This window comes from Pelmatolapia mariae, linkage group LG9, assembly GCF_036321145.2.
Source record: "Pelmatolapia mariae isolate MD_Pm_ZW linkage group LG9, Pm_UMD_F_2, whole genome shotgun sequence".
NCBI lineage: Eukaryota > Metazoa > Chordata > Actinopteri > Cichliformes > Cichlidae > Pelmatolapia > Pelmatolapia mariae.
The window spans coordinates 19590726-19606968 of NC_086235.1; the positions used below are offsets into that span (position 1 = coordinate 19590726).

A 16243-nucleotide genomic window follows, 5' to 3' on the forward strand; every position below is an offset into this window, starting at 1 on the left:
TAATTTGTGGAACAGTTAGCCAAAACAGAAAGCCAATTTACTCCATTACCCAGAATCCACCATAACAGTAACTCGACGAGAGCTATGCGTACCTCTTTTAGGTTTTCGAGCACTTTTTCTAATAACGTTTAAGCATATTTTGACGATAGAAATTGAAAAACGTTGACTGTTGCGATTCGCGCACGATTTTAGTAAAGAAAAGACACCAACGTGATAACTGGGATTACATCATATTAAGGTGCAGTGCTGTATCAGGTGATGATGGCATTTCCAGGTCACAATCCTGACCTGTTTAGGTGGAGAAGAGTTGGCTCGGCAAACAAGGTAAGTCTAGTCTTTGGATTCGTGTAAATTCATAGACTGTGCTAAACTGAACGCTATGCTGCATCTGTCACGATTGGTTGGACTTCATTCCCCCCCACAGTTTCATAGGGGAATGAAACTGTGGCTTCACTGTTCCAGAAAATGAATCCGATGAGCTCATTTCAACCCTTTCTCTTATCTAAATGGGAAAAAAGTTTTTTTAGTCTATTTTCACCTTCCAAACTTTTCCCCAGTAATATCCCTGAGAGAGGGAAATAATTTGGCTAAATGCCCTTTGAAGGAAGAAGAAGAAAAGGCACATCTGTGTTATTACCGTGTATAAACTCGTGGCTCATGTCAGGGGACCGTTCAGAAATGTCACCCGGCCCTATCTCTGATACTCACATGCTTGCAGGCAGCTAGCAATGGCACAGACTTTTGTGACGTGTGAGAAATGATTTTGAACTAATCTGCTGATTTGAAGCAGTGGCTAAGCTTTTCTGTGAAATAATCCGCAGACTTTAGGCCCTTGGCTCAGCCTCCAATTTGCAGACTGCCACCGCAGCTCAAGGTGTCTCTGAGCCTGTCTAGGCATTTTAAGCACTCAAAGGTGACCATGAGGCCAGCATTTTTTTGTGTGTGAGAGCTCTTTGGTGTTTCTTACAGAGAATATTAGTTTACACTAATCTTTCTTTCAGATTCACGTAAAGAAAGGTGATATTGATCAATGGAAGAAGGTAAGAAATGTGTGTGCTCAGTTAAATATATTTTTTATTTATTATTGAGTTGAATGTCTTTGGGGGTTTGGGAATTGTGTGACGAAATTGTTAACTTCAGCTTTGCATGTGTGTGTCCTTTCCCTGTCTTCAGCGAGTGGAGATGGCCTCAGAGTTTGCTGTGTCGGAAGTCTTCTCCCACAAAAAACCTCATTCGGGAATCAGCAGCCTAGCTGTACCATTGCAAAGCACTGAACAGCTGAGAGATCATGACGAGGCTTACAGTGAAGGTAGGTGCCTTTAAAAAAAATTAATAGACCTGTCTGTGTAGAAATGCTATCTATATAACCACATAGAGTACAGCAAGAGGGATGATGATATATGGCCTGTTGTTTGTTGCAGCTCAGGCCCTTTTAGGTGACTGGCTTAGTAATAAGCTGCGGCTGGAGTTGGAGTTGGAGGATGAAGATGACCTGATGTGCTCTGCTGAGAGGACAGGCACAGCTGCATCAGCTAGTGCTGTGCCTGCTGCTTTAAACTACAACAACTTTGATGGTATAAAATATTACCTGATGAGATAACCCAAAACTCATTATTTATTAAGACCTTCTCCATTAGACCAGTGGCCCTGATGGACGAGGCGGTACAGGACACCTTTAAAGAAACAGTGACCTCTAGAAGATTTACTCATGATTATGGAAGGCTCATTCAAAATTCAGTGTGGGTTTTATATTGCTTCAAATGGCCTCTGACTGCTAGGCTTTATAAGAGTATTCAAAACAATCAGTATACAGTACTGTGCAAAGGCCTCAGGCCACCGCTCATTTATTTTTATTATTAAGCTTCCAAAGAACCATACTTTCTTGTAGTTTTTAAAGTGACCTTCACCAATAGTTCTCCAGGTCTCAATGTTTTTGTATATAAAGGTATATCAAAGTACACTAGAACTGGACTGAAAATCAGTGGCAACAGGTTTGATGGAGTGATGATTCCAAGTTTGAACATTTTGGTTCAAATCATCAAAATATATGGAGGAGGTCAGGAGAGAGGTGCAACATTTATGTGTTAAACATGTTTTATGCTCTGTCATGATTTGGGGCTGTATTTCACCAGTGGTGTTAGGGGTCTTGTAAAAATTGATGGAATTATGACCTCAGAAAAATAGGATCAAATTTTGCTCCACCATTGCAACCCCATCTAGAATGCATCTGACTGGCAGCATAATTTTTTATTATGATCTCAAACACACAGCCAATGCAGTGAAATCCTACCTGGATAGAAAAACACACAATGGAACATTGTCAGTCATGGATTGGCCTCCCCAGAGCATGGATCTCAACATTATTGAGGCAGTGTGAGATCATCTTGACAGAGAACAGAAGAAAAGGTAGCCAGCATCTAAAGAAGAGCTTTGAATGTCTTTTAAGAAACCTGGAGAGCTATTCCTGAACACTACTTTAAGAAATTAGAAGAAAACTGCCTAACAGAGTTCAGGCTGTGTTGACGAATCAAGGTGTTCGTACCAAATATCGACTTTCAAGCATTCAGTTCATTAGGATTGTACAAACTGTTTTTGCCTTTTATACTGCATTTCCATGTATGTTTGCACATTTTATAATAAATTAATTCACATTTCCTGCAAAATATAAAGAAAATATAAAGGTGGCTGAAGACTTTTGCACAGTACTATTTCAGTCTGCATTACAGTACCATTGGACAAAATGTTGCCTGACTTGGGCATCACACCATATATCTTACAAGTATTGTGCAAGGAATTAAAAGCACTGGTTTCCAAGATAGAAGAAAATCAATATTAAAGCTTGAAATGTTGAAAAATGGTCATCAATAATGTGAAGTACAGTCTTTTACAAGTACTTCAGTTGTCATATTTCTTTTCCCAAAATACTTAGAACTCTATAACTGCCTTGTCGAGGAAGAAGAGCAGTCAGCTGTCAAAGGCTTCCTACAAGACCTCATGGAGCAGGAGCTGTTGGACTCCAGGATGATGGAGGATTTGGCACTTGATGCTCATCAAACCAGAAAAAGATTTAGAGACCCGATTGTTACCATGGAAGCCCGACACCAACAGGTAGTCCGTGTCAAGAGATGCGAATGCTGAAGGTTTGGTTGTTGCTGTTGTGATGCATGCCGCTGAGCAAATCATCTGGAATGATGTGTGTTCGTGTGGTGTTTGCAATTGTACAAAATGCTGCTGAATTCCAATGCAGGTGCGAGAAAACAGGGCCCAACGGGAGGCTGAGAGACAGAGGCAGCAGAGAGAGAGGGATGTCCTACGAGCTGCCAGAGAGGAGGCGAAGAAGAGGGAACAAGAGGAGGAGATGAGGAAAAGGCAGGAGAAACGCAGGCAGGAGGAGATGGTTCAGCAGGAGATGGTGAGGCTGAGGCGGCAGATGGAAGAGAGGAGAGGCCTGGAACAGACTGTTCGACAGAGGTAGGAAAAGGTTACAACAAGCCGATTTATCACCTAGCAGATCACATTGTTTGTGATCTGGCTTGCTCCACCTTCCTTCCTGGTGGAGAGAATGGATTAGTGGTAACCTGTTGACAAGGAGAGCTGTGATCAGCCATATCAGTCTGGTGAGCAAAGATAAGGATGCGTTGTAAATCATGCTCTCACTATGAGTGTAAGGCCTTTCTTTACCACAGGAAATGTGTCATAACTTTAAATATTCCTTGTGGACAGCATTTATCTAGTGTCACAACATGGAAATAAACAGAAATCTTTATATCTGCGACGCTGTCACTAAATCATATTAATGATTTTTTGTCTACAGTTAATAATACTGACAAACTAAAAAGCCATTTAAGGAATTAACAAGAGAGCTGAGACTTGAAGGATTATGGGAGGTGAAGTGTTTAGAAAGAGACCACACATTCTCTATGAACTACAAAATGACACAATATATGAAACTAAGAAAAAGTACCACAAAAACCAGAAGATTTTATCCCAATTAGCATCATTGTGCTAACAGTCTAATGTTAGCTGGCAAGGCTAATGTTTGGCTACTATAAAACATGGAGGATGGAAATAGCAACATCATTAGGTATTTGTACAGAAACCGAAAATATAATAATGGTTATATGGAACTTAGAGGTTTGAGTATTGAACAGGTTGTTGTTGATTAGTAGTCTGGGTCTGTGTGGCTCAGATTGGGCCTTTTGTGTGCAACTATCCATGTAAGTAAGTGATCAATCCATGTACAGGCACTAAGTCTGATATCTTCTTGGACAGGTGTCCATGCATCTTTCAGTTATTTCTGGCCATTTCATAAACAACATGAAGCACTTTTAGAGGAATGGTATTATATTTTGTATATATTCATTTTGCTTTATTTGTTTCTTTTAAATATACCTTAAGAAGTTTGTATTGCAGTCAAAATCAGATAAGGGCAGCACCATGGATGTTTATTTGGATATTGATTTGGACATGAGATTTGACCTTATTACATAAAATGGTACTACAGTATCTCATTCTCTTTATCATGACAGTGCTTTCTTGAGGTCAGAGGTCAAATGGGACATAATATTTGGATGCAAACTATAATGTGATATTTAGCATACCAGTACCATTTCCTACATTTACACTGGGTGCCTTAAGGCACTGTAAACCCACACAGGTTTTTATGTTTGTATCTTCTGTGTTATGCACATTAGGTTTATGTATAATGAAATGTGCCACATAAATAAAATTGCCATTGTGTTTTATATATTAATGTACAGAGAGAGAGGAAGAGCAGAAGTGCAGATCACAACCAGAAACCTCCATTCAGCTCCAACACCTCTCATTAAACAACAGCATGAGGACGCTAAGCGACTGTATCAAGAACAAATGATTCAAAGAAAGATTCACATTAACAGCCTTAAGGTTGGTACCTGGAAGCTACTTATGTTTGTGTAAAAACTGTAGATACAGTTCTGTTAAGAAGTTTGCATACACTCGTCATGGGAGTGAATGTCATGGTAGTGAATGTCATGGTAGTATTGGGCTTTCACTGATTTCTTTGAACTGGTCTTGGTGGATTGACTGTACAGCAGACATTTTTATTGGTAAACTTGACAAGACCAAGGCCTATTAACTTTCCATTAGTGATAATAATTGACTACAACTGGTAGTTTCTTTTTCACAGAATAAAAAGGATTTGTTTGACAACACTCACTGAACAGGCCAATACTCAAAACAACAAGAAAGTCCAAGTAACTCAGGAAAAATCTAAGAAGAAAATATATTTACATAAATTGGCAAAGGTCACTTGGAACCATTTCTAAACAACTGCAGATTTCAAGATCAGTTCATACAGTTGTACATACGTACAAGTTATTCAGATGTGTCCCCAGTTTCTGAAATAAGACCCAAACTGTCACCCTCAAATGAGAGGAAATTGGTTAGTGTACTCAGGAACCACCAAGTCTCAAGCCTGCCCTGAACTGGAAAGTGCTGGAATGCCAGTGTCTTGGCCTGGAGAAACCTTTTATGATCAGACAAGGCAAAGATTAGGCTGGTTGGCCCCAATGACAAACCTAACAACACTGTACCAGCTGTCGAGCATGGTGGCAGTAGGGTAATGCTCTAAGACTGCTTTGCTGCCAGTGTCACCAGTACATTACACAAAGTGGATGGAATATTGAAGGAGGAGGACAGTTCAAGGAAATCATTAAAAGCCCAAAATTACTATGATATTTATGCCCATGATGAGTGTTCATAAACTTCTGACCACAACTGTTGCTATTATATAAGTGAATTTATGTTTTGCATGAATTTGTGTATATGGTTTAGTGTCTGCAAAGGCATTTCTCTGGATGGTATTCAGTTGTGCTTGACCAAAGGCTACGTATGGGTAAGGCCAAGGCTCTCTATGACTGGAAGAGGCAGCTAAAAGCGTGGCGGGCGTGGCGAGCGGTGGTGTGGGCAGAACGAAAGCAGCGCGAGGTGGCAAGAACAGAGGAAGCACTGCGAATCGAAAGCAGGCAAGAACCAGAGATTGTAAACATTAAAGTAGCTCTTATTGTATCATTGATGCCCTCCCCTTCTACCAAAATCTAAAATCAAACTATTAATTGAGAGTATCTCAACAGGTCACTCATTGACTGAGAAGCACTTATATCCAGGGTGCAGTGACCCAGCAGTAATTGAGGGCAAAAAATATGATCACATCCGTATCCTCCTCCAGACAATGCCAGCTGGCTGCTGAAAGTGACCGAAGGCGGTTGCTACGGCGATGTCTGAATGAGTGGCAGCTATGGTGTCGGACGGAGAAGGAACAACGTGAGCTTTTGGCCCGGCAGCAGGAAATCAAACAAAAGATGGCTGCTCTAATCAGTGCTGCATCAGGAGGCAAACTCAAGGCCACAGAAAGTCTGGCTTATCGGCCAATAATGGCCCAACCGGAGGCACCGAACCAGACCACAGAGAAGGTGAGACTCACAAATCCTCATGTCATCAGCAACTCTGACTCTCTTCATTAATGATTCCCACTGAACACAATCTGAAAAATATTACAGGGAGTGAAATCATGACTAAAACATCAGCTTTGATAGGCGGTGCTGAAAGCCTAATTACAGAGGCAATTACTGAGTTTCGGAGCTTAACTGAATGAAAAAATTTCCCTTTTAACGTTCCTCTTTGCATGAAATAACCTGACCTTTACTCAGCCCTTCAGCCAAAGAAGGTTTTCCTCCTGAAATATTTACAACTCTTTAGAGAGCAGGGATGATGAACAGGAGGGCAGAGACCAGATGGAAGAAATGCTGGAGAAACACATGAGATGCGTTGGCTGGTTTAACCTTTACAGCAGAGAGTTGTTTTCATGATGTTTTGTTTCCTCATGTTTACTATCTGTCTCTACCGTGACTCTCTTATAAAGGAAAGTGATGTAATTGTCACAGTCGGCTGTGTGGGAGGCAGGAGTTGGACCCAAAATGCAGGGCTCGGAAATGAGAAGTAAATTTCAAAGCAGCTTTATTGTTAAGAACTTGCAAATAATGAGGAAAACAGATCAGGAGTAAAGGTCCAAACCTATAACTCTTCACAGGAAACACACACGAGGAGGGACACAAAGGCAACAAAGAGCAGAAGCAAACTGAAAGTTTAAATACACAGGAGGGAATTAGTACAGAGTGGAGAGACCCGGGGATCAGACCTGAACAGAATCTAACTAATGAGACATGGACAAGACGAGCAAAACTAAACATAACACACATGAAATCAGGGATTATCAAAATAAAACAGGAAGCAACAAACACAGAGACCATAGCTAAGACATGTGAACTTGACAAAGAGAGAAACACTGAGAACACTGGAGGGACAGAATAGAAACACAAAAGGGGACTAAAGGCACAGAATCAGAATCATAATAAACACCAGGAATGTTGAACATAAAAAGAAGGCTATGGAGCTAAACCCCGGATGAACCCGAAGACCTTTAGTGCAGGAGCACAGGACTAACGGCACAAAATAAAACGAAAGCAACCCGTAAGGGTAAGGAAATAAGCCAAACGCGTAAACACTGAAATAAAGAAAGACAAATATCAACAATAGAGAATAAAGAACTATAATGCAAAGATAATCAAAACAAGAAAAGCCCTAAACATCCCAAAAGCTCAAACACTTGGTCAATGAAGAAACAGAGCAGTAATTCATGGTGGAAGCCATTTTTGCTATGAGACTTTTTCTGTTAATGTATCAGAATTCTATGAGGACAAAGTCTTAGTAAAGTTTGAGCAGCCTTGAGAGACCAAGAGAAACTTTTACTGCATCTGTGTTGTCGCCTTAGGCTCTATGTGAACCTAGCTTCTATGTAAAATCCCACATTCTCTTTTCTATTCTCCTTAGGAAGATCGCTACAGCTCTGACACTTTAACCCCCGAAACCTCGGCACTACCTCAGGAAAAGAACCCTGTGATTACTGCAGCCCGGCCCTTTCAACCGTGGCAGGTGACCCGACGCCATGCAGCACCCACAGCTGCTGAGCTCCGCAGGGCATGGCAGAGAGAGGAGGAGGAGGAGGAGGGTGGTGCCTGCGCCCGTTCGGTATCGGTATCACCAGGCAGCAGGTTTGAAAACAGACATGCTGCCCAGAAGCAGATCATCGCACAACAGAGGAAGCTGCTGAAAGAGCAGCAAGAGCAAATTACCCGGCTGAAGCAGGAGCAGAACATGAGGGGCTTGACGCTGGAAATGGAGAGAGCTGCAAAAGTTACCCAGTCAACAATGCTCGGAGGCTTGAGACCAAAGAGTCGCAATATTGACACCAAGGTGCAGAGGTATGTTCAGTGCATATCGCATAAACCGGTTAGCTCTAGATGAGTGTGAATCATTTTATAAGTAATACGTATTTAAACTGAGTGTTTCTTTGTTTGTGACACCAAACAGCCAACCCTGTGTCATAAGCAGTTTTTATGGTCCACCCTGCCATAAGGCACCTTTTATAAAGGATTTAAAAGCTGCAATTATTGGCTTTTTCACTGAATGATAAATAATTAACTAATGTTCTGCAGGTCCACTATAAGCCAAAAAGCAACTTCTGGGCTGTCAGTTTGTGCCATTAAGTTATAAATAATTAAGTCATTAATAAATGCTTTTAGTTTCTGTCTTTTATTAGTCTATCCAGTCTGCTGATGCCAAATGTTTCTAATTTCATAACAAATTAAAGCAAAGTCTAATTTTTGCAAAGTCTTGAATAATGAGTGTGCTTAGTGTCCGTCTATCCATCCATCCTTAATAACTTCTGCTCATTTATAGTTCCAGATTTACATTTCCTGTTTCGCTTATTCCTTGTGAAGCCCGAGGTACTCTCAGGCCAGCTGAAAAATATAGTTTTGCAGCGAATTCAGGGTCTAACAAAAGGTGTCCTTGTTGTTGGTTGTGCCCTACAAAAGCATCAGGTGGAGGTGTGCTGGAGACGATCCTGGTCACTGCCCAAACCACCTCACTGGCTTCTTTCGACCTTAATGTGGTGTAGGAATTTATTTGCCCTTGTGATTCGCCGGTCTGTTTTTTCTAGGGGTATAACCATTTTGAGGGGGAGAGCGGGCTTTTTTGGCCTTTATTTGATAGAACAGTGAAGACTAGACATGAAAATAGGATAGAGATTGGGGGAAGGACACGCAACAAAGAGTCCTGGTTGAGACTCGAATGCGGGCCACATGATTGAGCCTTCTAGCTTATGATTGCCTGCTCAACCAAGTAAGCTAAACTGATTAGGAACCCAAAGCAAGGTGGAAAAAGCCCAGATAAACTGGATGTATATAAGCTGCAGTACCGCTTCATGAACAGGTAAACTGGTGTCCCCTCCTGAAGACCCCCTGCAGGAAAAGGCATTTGGCTCAGGTGCAGTGAAAGCTGTGAGCCGTGCAAAGGCAGATTCTGAGCATCGTGACACGCTGGACCGTCATTGAACAATCCGTTCATGCTTAAAAATCCCATACAAACATACAACTTACAAACTCCACACAAAAAGGCCCAAGCTGAGCAGGACGTTCAAAGCCAAAACCTGCTTGGTATGAAGACACACTGCACCACCATGCCCACCCGTAGCTTGTAAATGTGTATACAAATGTACTGCTGTGCTTTCTCATGAATCAGCTGTGGAACAGGTCCACATGAAGAAGGACGGAGCCCACTGAGAGAGATTTGTCACAGCCTGCATGTACAGTTTGGATGAAGCCAAGGAGGGATGACCTTTCACTGTACATTATTTAAACTTGGAAATGTTCGTGTTACAGATGTTGAAATTAAACCATGTTTGGTTGGTTCCTCAGGCTTAGAGATTTAGAGCCTGTGCTGTTTAGGTTGATCCCGTCTACTAAATTGTTTCACATACTATATTTAACCTGGCTTCACACTCAGCCTTGTGTAAGACTAACTTCACACACTCCGAATTTGCTAACAGCTCTGAAACCTCTCAAGATGAGTAATCACTGTTTGTTCACTTCTCTTTCCTCGGCGCAGACTAATGGCAGAACAAGTGGAAAGGTTTATTTGTGTGAACACCTCATTAGGTAAAGTTAAAAGGAACCAATATTTCATATGTGTAGTTTGGTACTATGGTACAGATAATTACGGTTTCCATAATATAGATGAAGATGCACTGCGGTACAATCTGTTACCCGATAACAGCTTTTGTTATTAATATAAATCATGGAGGAGAAGATAAAAGAAACAGATAATGTTTAAACCTTAGAATGAGTAAAAGGAAAGAAAAAGTTTATGACTGCTACAGGTGGAATACACTCTCCAAGCAGCGTATACAGTAACAGAAGAAAGCTCGGCACATTGGAGTTCTTTTACAGATTTACAGACAATCTAATGTATGTCAGTCAAGTTTGCCTTTGGTCATTACCTTTCTGAGTAACATTTGCCAGGAACAGTATCAGACAGACTTCTGACAGGCCTTTGTTTCTGTTGCAGGGCACCGAGAGGGACTGGAGAACCTGACAGTCAGAGTGCACCTTCAAGCAAAGCTGTCACGCTGCAGACATGCCCCCATCCACTCACCACAGGTCAGTATTAAAAGTAGCTCATTGGGCAGGGGAACTTGCACGTTCACACACGCACAGAAAGTTCATTTCCATCTCCCAAAGATGTGGTGAAGCACTGCTGTAGCTCTTTTATTCAGGAAATTAAGTGAGTCCGAGTCACACTTGTGAACAGATTACATTTGTGGGCATAAGGGCCGATGTGTTCGTGTTCAGAATGAAAAGTGTAAGAAAGAAACATGTACATGACCAATCACTGGACTGTACAGAAGAAAACCTTGTCACTTTCCCTCCCTCTCTCTGAAGCCATGGAGGCCCGAGCACGTCAGCGAGCAGAGCGAAGGAAGGAAATTGAGGAACTCAAGAGGAAGAAAGAAGAAGAAAAGCTGGTAAGCTGAGAGGTCATTTTCTGGGGAAACGTGGGCGGGGGGGGGGGGGGGGGGGGGGGGGTGTTGGGGGGGTGTTTGCAGCAGCTGTGGTTCAAGTGGTGGCTCTGATTTCCCATGGGTTGGTGGTTTGATTCCCTGCCCCTCATTGTTTGTAACTGATCTCAGGAAAGACGTGAAGACGGGAGTGTGTGTGTGAATAGGTGAATAAGAAACCGATAGTAAAGCAGTAGAACCCAGCTAAGGTTAAAAAGTGCAGACCTCTTACCATTTTTATTTTGGGACCTCCAAAACAGCTGTCGTTAAAAATTACACATCCAAATTTAATGGCAAACACAACTTTCAGGCTCAGATGAAAGCCGCTGAAGAGCTCAGGCTGAGGGAGGAGGAGGAGGAGAAACGCAAAGCAGCAGAAAGACGTCGGGAGGAGAAAAGGCTGGAAAGAGAGGTGAGGTGTACTTCATATTTTATGGATGTTCGCAAAAAAGCTGAACTTCGTGGGTCTGAGTACAAGAAGCGGTTCTCTCATGTGACTCCCTGCAGAATATTAAAAATAATCTCGCTTTGTGTTTCTGCACAGAGAGAAGAGGAGAAACAGAGACAACTGAAAAGGCAACGGGAGCTGATGGCACTGGCCCGCCAACACCACTGCAGAACGTTGTTGCTGCGGCGAGGCCTGGCACCATGGAAACGCCTCATTCAGCTCAGACAAGCCAGTGTGGAGGTAAATCACCTGTCCTGTCCATTTCAGCTGTCAGTCTACAGCGACACAGGGAGCCAGCAAGTACTATTGTATTTCTGGCTGTGAGGATAAAACTAAAAACATTTATTTGAGGAGAAAACTCTGCAAGGAGCTCCAGCCTCCCCATTATCACTGAATTACAAAGCCCAGAAGGGAGACATTTTGACCTTCAAAAGTAAATACTGCTCAAAAAAACCCAAGAATGTCCAAGTACATGCAGCATGGATTTGCATAATAAAAGGCCCACCTGGCTGGAAACAAAGTGAAAAAGAGCACAAGCAGTACGTGCATCTGCTATCTAGAAAGCAGCAGTGCAACAGCAACTGCAGTCTGCTAAACCTTTTGACTTTTCCGCGATTGTATTTATGCATTCATTCTGTATTTATTCTCCTCGGTGATAAAATTTCCTTTGTGCATTGATTCACTTAATAATATATAATAGCATCGGTGCTATATTTTCCCTAGCTGTAAAGCACTTCTAAGTTAATGATTAATAATAAATGTACAATTAAACCACTTACTGCACCTCCACAGCAAACCCACTTTAACACCATTGTATTAACGTGGCAATTGTGAGCAATGTACACAATAACTGACAATTGTGAGCAATACACAAACTGCTCTGGTTTTTAAAAAAAATAAATTATTGTAACTCAAAAACCGAGCCAAAGGCAAATCTACGACACACTTTGGACGTGAAAGTGCAGAAGGAATACGTCCAAACAAAAGCTTTCTAGCAGCACTCCCTCGACATCATCACTATTTCATCCTCCAAATGTTCCTGTCTTAGCAAAGCTTAACAAATGAATGCAGAAAATCTTTTGTATTCATGTTTCAGAGCTCGTTATAAAACCTCTTTGTTTGGATGCGAGTACATGGCTTTTCTACCTGGCACATATGATTGAGTTTAGATTCACGAGTGCACCCTGGTGCTTTTTTCCCCCTCTTTTTCATTCCCTGCCAGCTGGCCGAGCGTCATCACAATTTCGTCCTCCTGAGGCGGTGCACATTAGGCTGGCAGCAATCAGCAAGAGAGTCTGTGTCTGACAAAGAAGCTTGTGCTGACCAACTGCACCAGCACTTTTTGCTTCGGAGGAGCTTAACCTGCTGGAAAAGGGTGCGTATACACCTGCACACATACAGACGGCATCCGGGGCTGACTAAAAGAAATACCTTTTTCCTAATCTCCTCTTCTACCTGCTCAGTCATATTTTCATTTTTCCAGTCTTTATGAGTGACAGGTTAAAGGAAAGAATCCAGCCCTGTGCCTCTGTTTTGCTGTCTGTGTTTGCTGGCATGACTTGGGTACACGAGAAGGATCAATGCAAATCAATACAAAGTTCTTTCCTACCACGAGACATTCCTGTGTTCATGTGACTTCTCTCTCCCTGTTGATAATAAACCATTCACAGGGCGATATGGGTCACTGATCAGCTTGATGAGTATGAAAATAATAGAAATCATCTGCTGTGACCTTCTGAGTCACCAGATCCCCAGTCACCACCCACACTACCAGAAAAACATCAAATAAGGAGACAACCAACGCTTATATTAGATTTTCCTTTAGTTTTTCAACCATCTTTTATATCCTGATTTCTTAGTGGTTTTTAAAAAAATATTTTTCACACTTACATGTTTCAGGTCAAAAAGAATTAACATTAGACAAAGATAACTGATTAAATACTAAATGCATTTTTTAAATACCTGGCCCTATGTGGAAAAAAATAATTGCCCTTCTTGTTAAATCATGAATTAACTGTGATTAAGAGCAATTTTTGGAAGCTGAGTTCAATTTCCTAATTCAGTTGTCTAATTACCTGACCTATTCAATCAAGAAATCACCAAAACAGAACCTGTCTGGCAAAGTCAAGTAGACTCCCCCTGGACAGGTCAGCAGTCTTTCACAGGGCTAACACATAGAAGCAGACAGCCATTCACACTCAGATTCACACCTATGGGCAATTTATAGTTACCACTTAACCTAATCCCACTAACTGCATGTCTTTGGACTGTGGGAGGAAGCCGGAGTACCTGGAGAGAACCCACGCAAACTCGGGGAGAACATGCCGACTCCACACAGAAAGACCCTGATGGTGGAATTGAAATCAGGACCTTCTTGCTTCCCCCAAAAAAGTAATAAAAACTAATACAGCACTTCATAAAAAGAACACCAACACCATACCAACAGTGTCGAGGCTGCTTTAATACTTCAGGACATGGGCGATTTGCCGTAATTGATAGAACCATGAATTCTGCTCTCTACCTGAAAATCGTGAAGGAGAATTTATGGCCATCACTTTCTGTCCTGAAGCTCAAGAGCACTTAGGTTATTCAGCAGGACAATGATCCAAAACACACCAGCAAGTCCACCTCTGAATGGCTAAAAAAGAAATACAAATGAAGCTGTTGGGGCGGCTTAATCACACTCTGGCCTCAAATCAGACTGCGATGCTTTGGCGTGACCTTAAACAGGCTGTTCAGCCTTCAACGTGGCTGCTAAAGGTGGCACAATCAGTTATTAGGTTTATGGGAAAATAACCTTTTCACAAGGCATCAAGATGATGTTTGATAATCTGAAACATGTAAGTGTGATGAATACCAAAAAAAGTAAGAAATCGAGAAAAGGAAAAATACTTTTTCACAGCACTGTGCATCTCATCTTATAATTTTTGTTCACTTTCACTGTATTCCTATTTGTAAGCAAGTGTTGTTCATTCCAGCTGAGAGACATACAGATAATTCAGGAAGAGCGAGCCGAGCGCTTCTATCGCACACGCACTCTGAGGAGGTTTCTGCTGGCGCTGCTGGACCACGTGACTCAGGAGAGGCTGGTGGAGTGGGAGCATCAGGAGCTGGCTCTGGAGCATAATGACAGGTCTGCTACCCCTGACTTTGCCATATGTTCACAGTAATATAACCAGCCAAGAGGGTGTTATTATATTTAACAACTTGAAAGAACTTTAATTACAAGTTAAACTGCTGAATCAGAACAGTCTTTGCAGCTCTTAGAGAAAGGACAGGGCCTGCAAGCCTTTGAAGATATAAACATTCATTTGACCTCTAGGCATTTTCAATAAGAGACTCTCAAGACCTCAAGTAGCCCCGAAAAAATAGATTTACTAGGAAGTTGTGTAGATGGTAACTCTATAATACACATTGCAGAAGCAGCTTCTGGATATTCACCAATATGAAATATGAAGTGCACCTTTTTTTTCCATCTTCCTTTTCCAGTGTAACTTCCTCTGCATTAGACAGAAAATTTATACCACCATCTCCTTGACTCCGGTGCACTACCTCATATCTGCTGTTAGCTGCAAATGTCTTTTCATATCATGATTAATGGAGTCTGTTGGGATGCTTTTGTAGCTCAGTGTGTAGCGCTCCTAAACAGACCACGTTTCTGCAATAATAGCCTTTCCAGATACCCAAAAGTCAATAAATCTGGGGGGTAATTGTGATATAGCGGTCTTATATAAAACCATCTGTGCTTGTATGGTCTCCCTAAATGCTAGAGTCAGCATGCTAACATGCTGCTGTTCATGCCATAAATCTGTTAAAGTAGCAAGCCAGAATTTACACAGACAAGATACTGCTTAGATTCTTCTTTTTCTAACTATTTTAATTATGATATACTCGCACTATTACCAAGCAGAAAGAAACCAGCAGGGTACAAATCTGGGGTCCCGTTAGTTGGTGTGACATACATGCTAATTTTTCAGATTCTAAACATTCTCATTGCTGGTTTGTTCAGATTTGTCCTTAGTTTAGCATCACAGCTTCCACTAATTACAAGGTACAACAGTCCGCCACAACATCCATCCTTCCTCTTCTCAACCCAACCAGTCACGGCAAATGGCTGGCCCTCCCTGAGCCTGGTTCTGCTGGAGATTTCTTCCTGTTAAAAGGGAGTTTTTCCTTCCCACTGTCGCCAAAGTGCTTGCTCATAGGAAGACATATGATTGTTGGGTTTTTCTCTACATGTATTATCGTAGGGTCTACCTTACAATATAAAGCGCTTTGAGGTGACTGTTGTTGTGATTTGGTGCTGTATAAATAAAATTGAATTGAACTGATATTAAAAATGACACCATGAGTCAATAATATTAATAATTTTGTTACAATGCACAAATCTGCATTGTGGTCCAAAAGAGGGCTTTTTTTAAAGCAGCATTTGTAGGATTTAATGATCTGTCATTGCCACAAGTTGAGAATGTTTATAAACTTCAGCTTGTTAGGTGAAGTCCGCTAAATGGCCACAGGCTGAAAATGAATTCCCACCAGCTGCCTTGCTGCCACTATCAACAAGCCCCAGAGTTACATGTGAGAACCTATTAGCCGTTGTCATCCTAGAGGTCCCTTTAATCCAGTTTGTTATTGCTCACTTGCCCTGTTCCCGTCTGTCCCTCCATCTGCCTGCATATCAGACGAGTGCTGCGGCAATGTTTCCTGGCCTGGAGGCAACTTCCATGTTTGCTGCGCAAGGAAAGAGAGAAGGACGAGCGGAGGGAGAAGCTGTGCCGCAAAGTGACTGAGGTTCTCCCGGATTTCTGCTCCCATCCACTGTAACGCCTCTGGGAAGACCGACAGAATGGGCAACGTAC

At 41.9% G+C, this 16243-nt stretch overlaps 1 protein-coding gene across 2 annotated transcripts; it reads left to right on the plus strand.

The window, feature by feature from the left end:
- The first annotated feature begins 107 nt into the window (after positions 1–107).
- On the plus strand, positions 108–16215 carry ccdc191 (coiled-coil domain containing 191). 2 transcript variants are annotated; one of them, XM_063483655.1, is made up of 17 exons: positions 108–324; positions 1002–1040; positions 1174–1309; positions 1422–1574; positions 2930–3111; positions 3248–3471; positions 4761–4905; positions 5815–6005; positions 6209–6452; positions 7870–8300; positions 10447–10538; positions 10821–10903; positions 11247–11348; positions 11481–11624; positions 12607–12759; positions 14363–14517; positions 16067–16215. In XM_063483655.1, exons 1-17 carry the CDS (start codon positions 259–261, stop codon positions 16206–16208), a joined length of 2682 nt encoding a protein of 893 aa, XP_063339725.1. In that variant the 5' UTR covers positions 108–258; the 3' UTR covers positions 16209–16215. The 2 variants fall into 2 exon arrangements, with proteins under 2 accessions (XP_063339725.1, XP_063339726.1); XM_063483656.1 differs by having other exon boundaries at positions 2930–3108.
- The last annotated feature ends 28 nt before the right edge of the window (positions 16216–16243 follow it).